Consider the following 16,064-nt stretch of genomic DNA (forward strand, 5'->3'; position numbering starts at 1 on the left):
ATATGTATCAGTTTTTAGTAGATACGGCGGGCTTTTGCTCACATCAGATGGGTTTTGTGTTACCATACAAGACTACGGCAATGCAAAACCCATTTGAAGCAAGTGAGAAGGAGGTCAACTGCAGGTCAGAAGTAGGTCAATTGCACGTCAAATGCAAGTGAGAAGGAGGTCAAATGCAGGTCAGTAGATACGACAGACTTTTGTTCACATCGCATGGGTTTTATATTACCATAAAAGACTATGGAAATGCAAAAACCATTTAAAGCAGGTCAAATGCAGGAGAAAAGGAGGTCAACTGCAGGTCAAATGCAAGTGAGAAGGAGGTCAAATGCAGGTCACTAGATACGACAGGCTTTTGTTCACATCAGATGGGTTTTGTATTACCATACAAGACTATGGAAATGAAAAACTCTTTTGAAGTAGGCCAAATGCAGGAGAAAAGGAAGTCAACTGCAGGTCAAATGCAAGTGAGGAGGGCCACTGCAGGTCAAATGCAGGTCAGAAGTAGGTCAACTGCAAGGCAAATGCAAGTTAGAAGGAGGTCAAATGCAGGTCAGATGGAGGTCAACGGCATATCAAATGCAAGTGAGGTCAAATGCACCTGTCAATTAATTCTGGATTATCTCCGGCCTCAATCTGATACCATTGGCACAGGTCCAAAGCCCATCAACACAGAGCCTTAAAGTGATTATGTACTCCTGAAATTAGCAAAGTCTCTTTAAAGTCCCACAGTCCAAACTTAAGCCGCTGCAAAGTCTTAACAGGCTAATTCCACTGATCTGTGGGTGCTAGCTGGATAGAAGAGCTCACCTCTGTTCCCCACTAGGGATGAGCTCAGGTTCAGACCAAAGCCGGTCCAAACTTGAGCTCTTCTGGACATGGAAGAAGCTCCTCCAAACTCAGAAGAAACTCCTTCTGCTGAAGCCCAATCAGGTGTGGCCAGGGAATTCCCCACCTGCGGCTGTACGTAAGCAAAGGGCTGAATGCAGGGATATCATTAACTTCATATACTTACATGGCTATATTACGTAAATTACTTTTACCAGTGCCCATATAGGGTAAATGATGTCAGCACAAGTATCCCCTCCCTTTTTTTATGGGGAATGCCCCGACTCACAGCTGATTGGGTGGGAGGCCCATGTAGCTTCTGTGTTCAGAGGAGCTCAGGTTAGGTCCAAACACAAGCTCATCCCTAGTGCCCACGTACAATTCCTCCCTAGTGCCCACGTACAATAATGACATTAAGAAGAAGGTGCAGTCGCACAATATGTGTATTTAGCATTCACATGAAGCTTCTTTGATATAGATGGTTTGGACAAAACCCCATCAGGATCCTTCTGCTTTGACGTGCTTCACCCAACAAATTGGCCTTTTTGTAGGGAGGACTGGAGGGGTCCATCGTCATGAAATCTGTAGACCTGTGATAATCCGTTTATTAGATACAGGGGGCCTCAGCTGCAGCCTAAGATATCCTCAGATGGTGCATAATATTCAGTATATATAGATGACTGTCAGATACACATTACACGGGTGATTGGAGACAGAGTGTAGGAGACTAGGGACATGTTACATGAGACTGCTTAATATCAATGTCATTACAGCAACTTTACAAACCAATGCTACCTTTTCTGCTGTGGACTGTTCAGATGTTCAGGCTAGGGATGCACCGATACCGGTATTTCGGTACTGAGTACGAGTGCCGATATTTTTTTTCCGGTACTCGCCGATACTGAAAACCGATACCGGAAATCCCATTAAGGAAGCCAGGCGGCGTGTAAAGACTCACCATCCTGCTTCCCGATTAGCAAGGAACCCGTCCCCATGCTTCTCGTCGCTATGTGACAAGAACACATAGAGGCGGCTTGCTAGCCAATCAGGAAGCCGGGCACCATGTAATGACGCGCTGCCCGGCTTCCTGATACAGGAAGTATCGGGCTAGGCATCAGAGCATTTGGGCTAATATGAGTCCTCGCCCAAATACTCAGCATCGGCACCAATACCGATGCTAGTATCGGTATCGGTGCATCCCTTTTACAGGCCAACAGATATTTGGTTGAATTTACTGGGTTTAGGTACACATTAAAATGTAATTGCAGGGGCATGCTGGACTTCTGCAGAGGTACCACTGCTTACACTTTTTCTCTGCAGAATGCTGGCAGTGAACAAGCTTTCTTTAAGAAAATTTAAGACTTTGCACACCTTTTCCTTTGATGCTCCTGGAATGTATTCAGCTGATTTTAAACTGAAGGTTCTCTTTAGAGAAAGGTAATTCTAACACAAATCACACACAAACAAGCACACCCACCATGGCTGTTACACCGGGAAGTCTCCACCAGTCTGTTGTTCTGATCGTAGCAGGCCATTGCTTGGTAGCGATAGCCTTGTCCGCATTCCTTTATGTCTCCTTGCACTTTCATTCCCAGAAGAACCTCCACTTTTCCCTCTGGTAGAATGCAGTCCGACCAATTCCCCACCGGCTGAGAATTGTACTTATCACAGGGGCAGAATTGGGTCTCCATCAGCGGATACAGCTGGGGGTTCTTACACTTGTCTTTCTTCTTACTCTTTCCTGCATTGAAAAAAAATAATAAAAAAAGGTCCATCCACTCAAATCTAAAACTTTTTCTGATACTTTTACATAGATGGCAGCAGAACAGGGCATTCTGTTGGTGGAGACTGTGCACTTTTAATAGGGTGGAGTTCTCAACTCTGCATTAATCAAATGTATATTACAGAAAATATTTATAGCATACCCACAGATAATTCCCAAGAGATATAACAAACCAGTGGGCTATCCAACTTATCCCGATCTATAACTGTTAAAAGCGTGACACACCCTCATGGTCCTACTTGGCACCCTTGTTGCTACATGGCTCCTCCACCCTGACACCTTGCCTTGTCTTTGGGTTCTTCTATTACTGACGATAATGTCTGCTTTACAGACTATTCCTTATCTGCCGCCTGCCTCAACCTCGGACTGTTTTTGGATTATGCTTCACCTGCTGCCTGCCCTGAGGTCAGACTGCCTTTGCACTGTCTTTGAATTATGCTTCATCTGTGGCCTGCCTTGACCTCAAGCTGTTTCTGGATTACACTTCTTCTGCTGCCTTGACCTTGTTTTGTTTCTAGACTACGTCTATCGCCTACCGCCTGTCCTGACCTCCAGCCTCAGGACTTAATTGCATAATACTCATATCTGTGCTCCGGTCCATCATGATAGATACTCTTGAGGAACACAGACACTCTTGTCCTTTTCCTTCCCACAGTCCCTTGTGCCACCTGTCCAAAAACTATAGCATTGTTTCTTAAGCCCTGGGGGCAACCAAGCACTGGTAAGCCTGCTTGGCTATTGGAAATGGGGGCTGCTATAGTCAAAGCTACACTTGCCAGCTATATTTTCTGAACTCGGGTACTGAAGTGAGAGTTACAATAACATTTTGAACTGACTGACCCTTCATATGTTTCGCTGTTGTTGCTTTATAGTCAAACTCTGGGATCTGTGACTAGCTATCCTGATGACTTCTTGTGTGCGTCTTCTAGACTGTAGACTTCAGCATTTCATTTGTTTCAATAGCCTCCTTCCCACCTTCAAACCCCATAGCAGCTTCATTGGCAGTTATGCCTATATTCACGCCATCGGTTGTCTTTGTCCCTAATCGGGAGATGACCCCTCATGTACCGGGTTGGTTCCATCCTGTCCTCAGGAAATGCTTGCAATGTAAAATGTATTTTTTTTACGGGCAATTACCCACTAACAGCTGAATCTTGTTATGCACACATAACCATAACACAACTGAACTGGCCACAGCAGCTCTTTAGAATTAACACATTAGTAATAATGTTATAAAGTATATCTGTTGTGTGTAACAACATCCAGGCTGATTGGCATCACATTGGAGATAGCTGACTGGGTGACTATAAGAGGCTACCAGCAAATACTTACAGAGTTATATAACAATTTGACTGTATATAAATATTTGGATTAACACAAATTAACTTTAAAAGGCAAATTAATTGGCTCACTTAACTTCTCCTTTCCTCAGCAGCGTATATTATTATTATACAGGATTTATATAGTGCCAACAGTATGCGCAGCGCTTTACAATATAAGGAAGACATTACAATTACAATACAATTCAAGACAGGATGGTAAGGGGGGCCCTGCCCATGAGGGCTTACAATCTAAAAGGGAGGGGCAAGTGATACATGAGGAGGTAGCTGTGTGGGGATGAATTGTTTGAGAAAGTGATGGTTCAGTGGTTAGTTTGCGGTGGGATAGGCTTCCCTGAAGAGATGAGTCTTAATGGGATTGCCTAAAGGCAGAGTGGGAGATAGTCGGACAGGCTGGGGTAAAGAGTTCCATAGGATGGGAGACTCTAGTGAAGTCCTGGAGGTTCTTCCTCGCTCCTGTGCCACTCCATTCAGCCATAGAATGACCTTTTAAAGGGCTCCAAACCAATTTGCTGAAGCAACCACAAGGCAATGTACTCGGCCCCAAAACTACAGTGCTGTGCTAGTAATGAGGCAGCAGCACTATTACATGGGAGAGGGGGAGTGTGCCACATGTTCATCCATATCCAGCTGTACACAATACATTACTCACTTTAATTTGTCTACATTTTTTTGTGGACAGTTGGCAAATCTCCCAGCACTCAGATTAAATCAAGGTGAGGGAACATATACTTGGTGTAGATACAGGGGTTACCTGGCCATGCCTTTGATGTTCACTTTGCCTGATGAAGGGACCCTGTGAGGTCTTGAAACGTTGCTATGTATTGTGATATAATGACTGAACATCACTAAAGGCATTTTTTGAAGAAGACTTTTGGTGTGCTGGTGACTTCTTTGCTATGTGAACTTGGCACCCTCAGCATGTTACTACAGCACCCAACAAGAGAACACGGGGACTTATTTATCAGATGTGCATTGGATTATCTCTAAAACTCACCCCAGTCAAACCTCCAAGACATCAGCAGCATATCACTGAAGACTTCAGATAATTTCTTGGGATTTTTAATACCCCCTCCCCCCCCTCCGAGACACAGTAGAGTCTACTGAAAACAGAAGCTATTTACTTGTTTCACTTCCATCACAGATCCCCAAAAACAAGGGGTTTGTTCCTCATTTTAGGATAGTGGGCAGAGCCATGTAAATAATTCCTTTATGTCCCTCTGGCCAAATGTACATTAGGGACACAGCAGCAAAAAACAAAAGTTCAGGAGAAATTCTAAAAGGATTGTCTGAAGTTCAACTTTAAGGAGAGCACTGACCGTACTGTCAAGAAAACAAATTTTTATGATTATGAGCATACCTAGAAGTGCGCGTTTCCTGGTCCTAACGGCACCACAATCTCCATTACATGATGAGAACTTGGACCAGCTAGTAAATTGGCAGTCATCCTGGCACGGTATCTGGCAAGGCTGAGTTAGGACCGGGAGAGGACCAACATGCTTGAGGCACTCCGTGATTTCAGGCTGTGCACCATCTTGTCGGCGGCACGTTATAGCTGCAAGCAAAAAAAAACATAAAGAAATCAACTGACTTAATTTGTATTGGAGATGCAATAACATGCTGTCAGTTATAATAAACATCAACCAGGTAAACCAAGCATTGCTTCAGACACTATGAGGCATTTTTAGAGAGCAGAGGATCTAACATTCAGAAAACATTCTCTGCATGTGAATCTTCCGGGGCTATGTGTTTTAAATCACAGCCATTGATTCTCCACCACAGAATGTTTGGTGAAAGTCATATTCTCTGCTCTATAAATAGACCCCATCAGAGGGGTTAGGAGGGGCATATTTTAATATTTGTCAACTTTGTTCACTCTATGGCCTTCTTCATTCATCTGCATTTTTGGCACAGTTAAATGCCCGTTAATCTCCATACAAAATATGCAATGAGATTTGTGTCATAACAGCCAAAAGGAGTGACCAGTGTCATAGTTTGAAGCCCATCTCCAGGGAAACCAAAAAACTAAGCTTCCAGTGGTACCACCCCTGAATTCCAAAGGTTAAGTGCAGAGGTGTATCTACAACAAAATGGGCCCCTGGCGACGTCACTGGTTGCAAGGAGCTGGGCAGGACACCAGCTAGAGTGTCCCAGGTTGCTAAGAGCTGGGCGGGGAGATGTGTAAGAGCCATTTTTTTAAACCACTGTTTGCTGCAGCAAGGGTTGAAATACCCCTTGCTAGCCGCACCCTAGAGAGCCAGACCTCTGCTCAACACAGAGAGCAATGGTCAAGGTCTTCAGTGCTCCAATCAACAGGGCGCACACTGCCAAAGCAGCTCTGTTGATTGGAGCACTGGGTCAGGGGGGGTGTTGGACCGCTGAACACCTGGACCATTGCATTCTGTCCTATAACCATTTTATAGATCGGTTTAGGACTGCCTATCCAGTAGAATTTTTGAGTTTGAGAAGTTTCATTTTTGGATTGTTCATTTTGATCTTCTAATGGTGGTTATTGGGATAACCTTTTTTGACCACAGAGATGAGGAAAGTCGAAGGAGCAGGATGTAAAATTATACTAGATGAAAAAAAATCTATTTGATGTGTCTGGGATTCCTCTGGGCGAAATTTGGAAGAGCTTCTGAATGAAATTAGTAGACTTGATGGTGGAAAAATCGAATATTCTCGCAAACTATACCATATGAACATCCAAATGAAATTCTAAAAGTGTATGGCCAGCCTAACGTAGTGCTGATACTAATTATAAAATGGCTTATCTGTAAAAAAAAATAAGTCTTCAAAAAAGAATACAGCAAATCCAGTTGCCTTGACTTATTTTTTACAGATATACCATGACCTGGATGAATGAGAACATTCACAGACATATAAAATGTCTTGATTTGTCAATATTTGCCCATCAGCACCATGTGTAGGGGGATGAATCTTACAACTCCCACTTGATTAAAACCTATACAGAACTTGAAAACGCAGAATGGGAAGTTCAACTATATGCTGCATTGACCTGTTTATGGGGTGGGATTGGAAAGGACACCTCATGGCTGATTACAAAATAATCAAGAACACTAAAAAAAGTATCAAATTAGTTTTAGGCTATTGTCTTTGGTTGCTAGAACTCTATATTTAGTTATGAGAATCATTTTATAAGTACTGTAAAACACTTGGACTAACTACAGTGGAGAGGAGAAAGAAAAAAATTCCAGAGTTCCATTTCCAGTTCCTGGCGCAAAATAGAAGCCGTAGACACTTGGCAGCAACCAACGCTAGTCAATTAATCCTGTAATAGATATTCACACTGCCAAATAAAAAACAAAAACATGCTTCACGACGACGGCCTCAGCACATAACCAGTTCCGTCAAAACAGATTAAGTTGAATTGGCAGATGGTACGATTTCTAATTAATATCTTCATGTTTGTCAACATTTTAATAAACATTTACAAGCAGTAAGCCTTTTTGTTTCTCTGAATTATTCGCATCCTGTAAGTTGACACAAAATAAACATACTGTAATATAAAGTGTTATGTGGCTCTCCGTGGCTGGTGGGCACACTGCCAGCGCCCCTATTCACCATGTCCACATGCCCTTAGTCAGGGCCAGATTTACTCTCTCTGCTGCCCCAAGGCCAGGTTCCTCAATGTGCCCCCTACCCGCCAACCCTCCCCCCATGGAGAATGGCAGCCCTGCAGGCTGCATACAAGTGATCTCGTCGACATCACCGGGATCACTTGTACAAAACAAGAAAACAAGCGGCTCTACATTTAGCTCTGCTTGCCCAAAGCAGGGCTAAATGTAGAAAACAACTACCCGCCTGGCGCCCGGGACTGCATGTCCTGGGCATCAGGGGATAGGAATTCCACACCCCTGCTGCCCCTCTACTCCCTGCTGCCCCAAGGCCAGCCCTTGGTTGGACTGGCTTGGAAATCCGGCCCTGCCCTTAGTGAAGTGTCTGAAAACATGCACAAAGGAACTGTGCTAACGATGAACGGCAGACGGTGAATGTTTTACACTGTTAAGTGAAAGTGGGCATATCTTTAGATGTAAATGGTAAAAGGAAACCTTTAATGGAATTTCAATGCTGCCATGGCTGATGCCTACACCTGAGCATGCAGATAAGGACTTTGCTCACCTGCATGCTTTTTCTAGGTTTTAGTATTAAAACAAGAAGCTTAGCGTAAGGTCTGGTGTTGATGGGTTTTTGGTCATTTCAGAACTTCTATCCCCATGCAAGTCAATAAGAATGCAAAAGCAGCTTGAAGCAGGCTGATACAGCTTAGAAGCAGGTCAGGAGGAGGTCAACTGAAGGTCAAATGCAGCTGTCAATGAACGGTGAATGATGTCTGAGATGGCTTAATCTGATCTCAATTGCAAATGGAATGCAACTGCAAGCAATCTGCATTTGCCCATCATCACAAGCCCAAAGTTTGTTGACACAGTCCCTAGCAGTTAGACATCCAACACTTTCAGAAGGTCAGCAATGGCAGCCATGCTGCTTTTCATATGACAGGCAGTGTACTTTCAGTGATCACATGTTTATAAGTTATTTTTGCAGTTTTACCCTATAGTAATTTGTGATGCAACATGCTTGTTTCTCTGTATTTGAGTTACTGTATTGAATATAGAGATTTATTGATTAGCCACTAGAGGGAGATCTGTATAAAGCTGGCCATACACTTTACAACCATTGCAAGACTTTCGTCTTGCGATGGTTGTAAGGTAATTAAAAGCTCGTACGATCTGCCTATCTTGGACAGGCAGATCGTACTTGCGATCATCGCAAGCCCTCCCCGCTGAGGGGAGGGCTACCGATGATTCCAAAGCTAAGCAGGCAGTGTGCGCTTGCGCACACCGGCCCGTTCGGCATTTCTCTTCCGAAATCGTACGATTTTTGGCTGGTTTTCCAACGTGCTCGTAAGACAAAAGACGTGCGACCTTACACGTAGAAATGGTTGCACGCCTTCCATACACCTGCCGATTATCGGCAGGTGTATGGCCACCTTTAATCTCGGCCTCATTTAACCTCCATGCTTTACAGCTGTTGAGATAACATATCAGCCGCACAGGCAGTGCATTGTTTTCAACAAACTGGCTGATGCCAAGGCTGGCAGGGCTAATCACAAGGATGCAGAGTTTGGAGAAGGCAGGAGAAGGGAACAATCTAGGCCAACATAGCTGATTTGGAAAAATCCTCCAACTCAGCTCACTTTCCAGATCAGCTATGTTGTCCTAGATTGTTCACTTCTCCTGCCTTCTGCAATCTCTTCACCCTTTTGTGAATAGCCCCGTCAGCTTGTGACAAGTAGAGATGAGACTGGGCATGGTGCAAACCTAGATTAACTGCCACTCCATCCTTTTGACCCAATTGGTGGTGGCAGTTGCGGCGGGGATGTTCCCGGCCCCTTTGTGGCGCATAGCTGCTGGGACGAGGAATGCACCTATGTATTGTAAGGACTACGCTGCGTCCATGTTTGCGTATGATTATAAACTATACATAGAAACGATGGAGGGATCCAGTTTTGATAAATTCCCTGCATAGTATTTAGATGAAATCATTGATAAGAATTACACCCAGCTAATACTTTTACAATTTTTCGATTTTAAAAAAGACAAATATGTAACACATTCTGCCCAAAAACATTTCCAGTTTTATTTCCAGGATGGCGGAGAAATCAAATAATAATTTTCTCATCTTTATCAGGCATTACAGCAAGACCAGTCACTTAAATGAATTTACCTCTCGCCTGTAGTCCGGGTCCGCAGGTTTCGTACGCTCCGGGGCTGTCTTGTCTGACATACCAGGGCACCAGATGGCACCTCCGCCACTTATGAGTCTTCCACCTATGGCAAGACAAGTCGTAGACGGCTCAGTCAGTAAATCATGAACGCACCGGTGGCTTCAATATTTAAAGCAAATGATAATCTACTCTGCACAATTACACGGGCACTTTTTCATTTCGGTTGGCAGGACCGGCGGGGGGTCTTTTAATGAAATACCACCGCTCTGCCACCGCAACAGGCCATCTGGTGAACACACATGGACCCTTGTCATCCAGGCGTAGAAAATTAGTTTTTTCTGTCAAGGAAGGGGAGGAAAAAGGTTTCATGATGGCACTGATGGCTGAATAGGATTCTCAAAGACGTTTGGTTCAATTTATGAAATGTATAATTCATAAAAGTATTTGGAAAAAAAAATAAAATAATGGGCATTGGTGCCGACAGAGTCAGTCAAGATGAGAGAATCTTTGCAGATCTGCATTGACATTGACACACCAGCATCAATATCGCTGACTGCTAAAACCAATAAAAAGAAGGTAGATGTAGACCCAGTCACTATAATCTCATAGATGTTAAAGAAGAACTCTGGGAATTAAAAAAACCTAACCATTGCAGTGGGGCTACCCCATGCACTGTAAGGGTTAAGTGCTCATTAGTGTCTAGGAGCAAAATAAAAAAGTTATAATTATCTGAACCATGGAACCAGCTTGCTCTTAGACCAGTCCCTGGAGTCTCTCTCCCCCTGCGCTGCAGCAGTCCAAGGTCCTTGAGTCATCTGTATATAGAACGTGAGAACGCCAAGGGACATAGCATTGATGCAGCGGAGGAAGGGACCGGTGGCAGGGAGAGCTGTCACAGCTGGCCGACTCCAAAGATCGGGTGAGTATAAATTTTTTTGAGGGGAGTGTTATTAATGGGCTATTCCCTGTTAGTTTTCCTGATTGTGTGCCTTTGGGATAATTTCCCTGCCCTTCCTGTCCTTGAGCCACAACAGGAAGTGAGGGATTAGACAGCTGCCACTTCAACCGTTTCCCCATTTGAAGAGTTTTCCCTTTCTTCATGTTCTGGTGACAACGGTAACATGTTGGATTTCCCATCACTTATGTACCAGGATAAACAACAAAGGTTAATCTCCAGTGAGGACACTGAGAACAATTATATACCCCAAAGGGGGGTTCTAACCAAGGGTGTCTCTAAGTTTAGGGAAGGTGGGGGTAGTGGCAGCACGTTACGTGGGGTGGGGTGTGCTGGTGATTTACTGGGGGGGTAGGGTGGTTGTAGAGCATTATTTGTTCCCTACAGTGTCTCACCCAGCTCACTGATGTCACTGGTTGCCAGGAGCTGGGCAGCCTCCAAATGGTCACAGGAAAATTTTGTTTAGGTAAATTTAAAACAGTGAATATAAATATTTTACATTTACCACGTTCAGACAACTGCTTTGTACAAGCTCAAGAAATATAAAAATAACTAAGGAAATAAAAAATCAGGAGAGAACATATTACACAGAGTAATGTAAGATTCAGAGGAGGGGCTCCTTCCCTTCCTCTAAGTGATATGGAATTACCCGGTATTAAAAGAGTAGTCATAAAGTTTTATACAAACAATTAAAATAGATATAAAAATCAATTTATAACCTATTTTTTAAATAAAAAATAGGGTAATAAAAAAGCTGGAGAGATCATATTACATATTAGTAAGACTCAGAGGAGAGACTCCTTCCCACCCTTTAAGTGATATGGAATTACCTGTATTAAAAGCATATTTATAAAGTTTTATACAAACAATTAAAGTATATATAAACCTTCAATGTATAGACTTTTTTAATAAAAATAGTTAAAGGAGAACTATGGGGTCAGTGCTTTTCCCCATAGTTCTTCTAAGGGTCACGGGAGGACACAAACTAGCATCCTTCTGTGACCCAAAGCTCAGTATACAGCTCGCTACAGCTCGCGGTATAATGAGACCGCTGCAGCCGGGACGGGTCCCAACATTACTGTCGAGAGCCAGCCAGCTGCGTGAGTGACAGCTGGCTCTGCCTATCTAGAGGCAGAGCCAGCTGTACCCCACCACCTCCTCTGTCCGTTCTGCCAGTCAGCGCTGAAGGATCGGAGCAGGGAGGGGGGAATCCCTGGAGGGAGCCGTGAACACATTGTTATAGTTTCATTGTCACACGTCGGCTCGAACTATGAGGATGAGTGATTTTCACTCACCTCATAGTTCTCCTTTAAGGTAATAGAAAATCAGGAGAACACATTCCACGGACTAATGTAAGACTCGGAGGAGGGACTCCTTCCCTCCCTCTAAGTGATATGGAATTACCCGGTATTAAAAGTGTATTCAGAAAGTTTTATACAAACAAATAAAATAGATATTAAAAAAATCAATTTATAAACTTTGTATAAAAATAAAAATTTACCAAAAACCATCATAAGCAGCAAAGACCTGACAGTAAGTGTTCTATATTGTATTATTATGTATTACAGGTGAAACTCGAATAATTAGAATATCGTGCAAAGTTCATTTATTTCACTAATGCAACTTAAAAGGTGAAACTAATATATGAGAGAGACTCATTACATGCAAAGCAAGATAATTCAAGCCGTGATTTGTCATAATTGTGATGATTATGGCTTACAGCTCATGAAAACCCCAAGAACCCCAAATCCACAACCTCAAAAAAGTAGATTATTACATGCAATCAATAAAACAAGGATTGTACATAGAACAATATTGGACCTCTGAAAAGTACAAGCATGCATATGTACTCAGTACTTGGTTTGGGCCCCTTTTGCAGCACTTACTGCAATTACTTTTGCACGATATTCTAATTATTCGAGTTTCACCTGTATATTGTATTATGTATCTGTATTTGTGTATGTTAGATAGTATGACAGCAGCCATCTAATAATTATATTGTCCGGGATTATTTACTTCAGCCGCTCCCCTCTGCACAGGCCATGATAGATTTTAGTGGAAGTTTCTTTGAAGTGCTTGCGGCATAGATGACAGGCCGCCGGCAGGCGAGGTTTAAACAAATTGAATATAATAATACATAATTCCGTGTAATGGTTGAGGAGCCTTTTAAAAATTGATAGCGCGGAGAGAAAAGCTCACGTCACTGAGATCAGAAAACGCAGGGATCCCCTTTATTTACAATCTGAATTGTAAATTTAATGCATTCTGATTATTCAGGGGAAGAGGAACCCGACAATAAATTGCACAAAATGAAATCGGTTACGTTAAAGAAAACCGTCTGTCATTTCGAAGACATCTTTTTTTTTTTTCTTCAAACGCTTGTACACAGGTAATTGCTCTGAGACGCGGGGCAAGATGGCAGCCAAGTGGAATAATAGCAAGCCAATTAAACAGGGGCCCTTTCTGGCGCGCTGTCACCAACTGTCACCTCGGATTTTTTACATTCAAGCGGTCGCCCCATTAGAAGGTTTCCAGTTTACACCGTGATAATGAACTTTACTGCCGCCGAAGAATTCTATCGCTAACCGAATGCAAATTCGCCCCGTCTCTGGGTGTAATGTGTCCTCTGTAACCTTCAGCGGCGTCATTTATCGTGTATGGTTCTCAGCAGCCGCCACCGCCGCTCCCCGTTATAGCGCTGTTAATGACAGCTCAGTTGCAGCGGATCCTTTTGATCACAGCGGCTGTGATGGATTCAGATGACATAGTGAAATAGTGAAGGGAAAGTTTAGGGAATTCTAAAGGGGGTTATTCATAAAGCTGGTTATTCACACAGCCGAGTGAATAACCCAGCCGAAGTGAAGTGAGCTCAACTACGTTCGGCTATTCACACCGGCTGTGCAGAAGGACTTCGACTCTGCCGATCCAACATCTGGGGCCGAACGGCAGTGAGTGAAGAGCCGAATCCCACCAAACGGCATTCGGCTCAGCTATTCTGCTCGGTACCTCCGAGGCACCGAGCAGAATAGAAAAGAAGTTAAAAGAAAGAGAAAAAAAAACAGTTGCCAAATTATTCTACAATTGATAAAAAATAGGAACATTTAAAAAAATACAAATATTTTAAAGAAAAGAAAAATAAAAAAAAATAACAATTGGGCGGAGTTAACAGTGACAGCTAGCTCCACCCAACTGTTTTCTATTGGCCGGGACCTGCTAGAGTCTTCTAGCAGGTCCCGGCCAATAAATAACAACTCCGCCCAGTTGTGGCAGCTGTCTAATCCCTCACTTCCTGTTGTGTCTCAAGGACAGGAAGGGCAGGGAAATTATCCCAAAGGCACACAATCAGATCAGATCAGGATATTCAGGTCATTTGGGGACACTGATCTGTCATTACAATTGGGCGGAGGGAGCCGTGAGATAACGGCTCTGCCCAGCTGTCATTTGCGGGGCGAACAACCGGCCTTCGCCAGGCCATTCTCCCCGCTTCGGCTGTCACTTTGGCTCAGTCATATGACTTCGGCTCGGCTGAGCCGCTCGGCCACCTTCGGCTGCTTTCTGGGCTATTGTAAATTACACTCCTCACTCCTTACGGTGAGGAGAGCCCAGGCAGGGACCAATGGGAATGAATGGTATGTAAATTGTCGGCATTACAATAAATAAATCTTTTAAGCAGCAAAGGTTTCTCCTAACGACCAATCAGAACGGAGCAGAGGCGGTGCTTAGCATCCAGCCCCTTCTCATTTGAGATCATGTCAGTCCCGCCACATACATATTTTGGATTTCTTTCATGTTCTCCAACATATCTCCCCGACTTTTTATTATCATTTTATTTTTTTTTCAAAGCTGGAAGCTGTTCCAGTCCTTTTCATTTCCAATATCATCCCGAGAACCCAAATTCAGAGGGAACTGGATAATGACCCGGTGCCGCGTCTGCTTCTTGACGGCGACAGCGCCTGAAACGAGAAAAGTCAGGAGGGTTATTGCACATGGCGAATACGTCGTGAGGGAGATTCAGAAGAACATGGCAGAGACTATTAGCATGTCTGCTAACACCTTTGGGGTTGAGCATGGCACCACTGCTTGGCACACATGGCACTATTGCCTAAAGGCAGGAGGCTTATGCACATGGCAGGAATTCAGAAGAACATGGCAGGGCCTACTAACACGCCTGCTAGTACCTTTGGGGATGAGCATGGCACCACTGCTTGGCACACATGGCACCATGCCTAAAGGCAGGAGGCTTATTGCACATGGTGAGCACATCATGATCAGGATTCAGAAGAACATGGCAGAGCCATAATGCATCCTTCAGGCCTACTAAGACCTTTGGGGATGAGCATGGCACCAATGCTTGTCATGAATGGCATCATTGCTTGGCACACATGGCACCATTGCTTGTCATGTATGATGCCATTGCTTGTCATGTATGGCATCACATGGCGCCCTTGCCTGACCCTTTATTATGGAATTTGCCTCCAACTGAAGAAGAACTTGAGCTGGCTGATTTCTACTTTGAACATTTCACTTTTCTAATAGGTTGCAAAGCAGATTTCCTCCAGATGCAAAGCGCAAGGAGGCGCTCTCTGGATCTGGGTTAACCATTCGCCTATGGAGAGGCTTCTTTACAGTAAGAGCAGTAAAAATGTGGAATGGGCTTCCTCCAAAACCTTCAAACATCAAGGAGCAGCGTCCATTGTAAGTGATTCCATCAGCATTTGAATCAGCTTAGAATCCATTTGACTTTGTCACTTCAATGGCACCTGTAGTGATTCGGGGTCAATGCTCCATCTGCAGGCACGCAGCCCTTTGCGCCCCATCATTTCATTCTGCATCCTCATGGTTTCTGATACCGTATACACACAGATGACGTTACGTTTGCACAAAGGAATTATCACGGAGGGTTCGGGTTTTAATTAAACCCAGAGCCAAGAGACACAACTTATCCCGTTCCTCAAAGATGAAAGAGAGAAGAATATTAAAAACTGCGTTCGCTCGGAGAAAACATGGACATTTAATCTAGCCCATAGCTCAGTCTAAAGGGTTAAGAGATAACAAGAGAACAAAACCGCTGAGACTGAAAAGTGGACCTGTCATCAGATATAGGTCAGGAGCAGCACCCTGAGCAATGTGTCAGTGTAACACTTCCAGGTATGTATTACCCCATACAGGTAGACCCCTAACAATGCCACCATCTTCTTTTCTCTCCAGAAGGACGGCACCATTTTTGTTCAGGCAACATCCAAGGTCACCAGGACTGAGAGGCTGCCTCAAAAATCATGGAAATCCTGGTGTCTGTGCAATTCTTGTCTGAGTTCACCAATGTCTGACACAGATCAGCCCCTGCTGCAGCCTCTCACCTTGTCATTAGTTACAAAGTTACAATGTTGCAGTCTGATCACTGGGGAGAGA

At 43.8% G+C, this 16,064-nt stretch overlaps 1 protein-coding gene across 1 annotated transcript in view; it reads right to left on the minus strand.

Moving 5' to 3' along the window:
- Window positions 1-16,064, minus strand: part of THSD7A (thrombospondin type 1 domain containing 7A) — a 212,495-nt gene that overhangs the window by 39,082 nt on the left and 157,349 nt on the right. The window contains exons 10-13 of the mRNA XM_018555121.1: window positions 14,546-14,608; window positions 9,700-9,828; window positions 5,312-5,506; window positions 2,306-2,569 (exon numbers count right to left, since the gene is read on the minus strand). Coding sequence (XP_018410623.1) covers window positions 2,306-2,569; window positions 5,312-5,506; window positions 9,700-9,828; window positions 14,546-14,608 — 651 coding nt within the window. The remainder of the gene's footprint in view (window positions 1-2,305; window positions 2,570-5,311; window positions 5,507-9,699; window positions 9,829-14,545; window positions 14,609-16,064) is intronic.

Source organism: Nanorana parkeri, unplaced genomic scaffold, assembly GCF_000935625.1.
Source record: "Nanorana parkeri isolate BGI_ZX_2015 unplaced genomic scaffold, ASM93562v1 scaffold184, whole genome shotgun sequence".
Lineage (NCBI taxonomy): Eukaryota > Metazoa > Chordata > Amphibia > Anura > Dicroglossidae > Nanorana > Nanorana parkeri.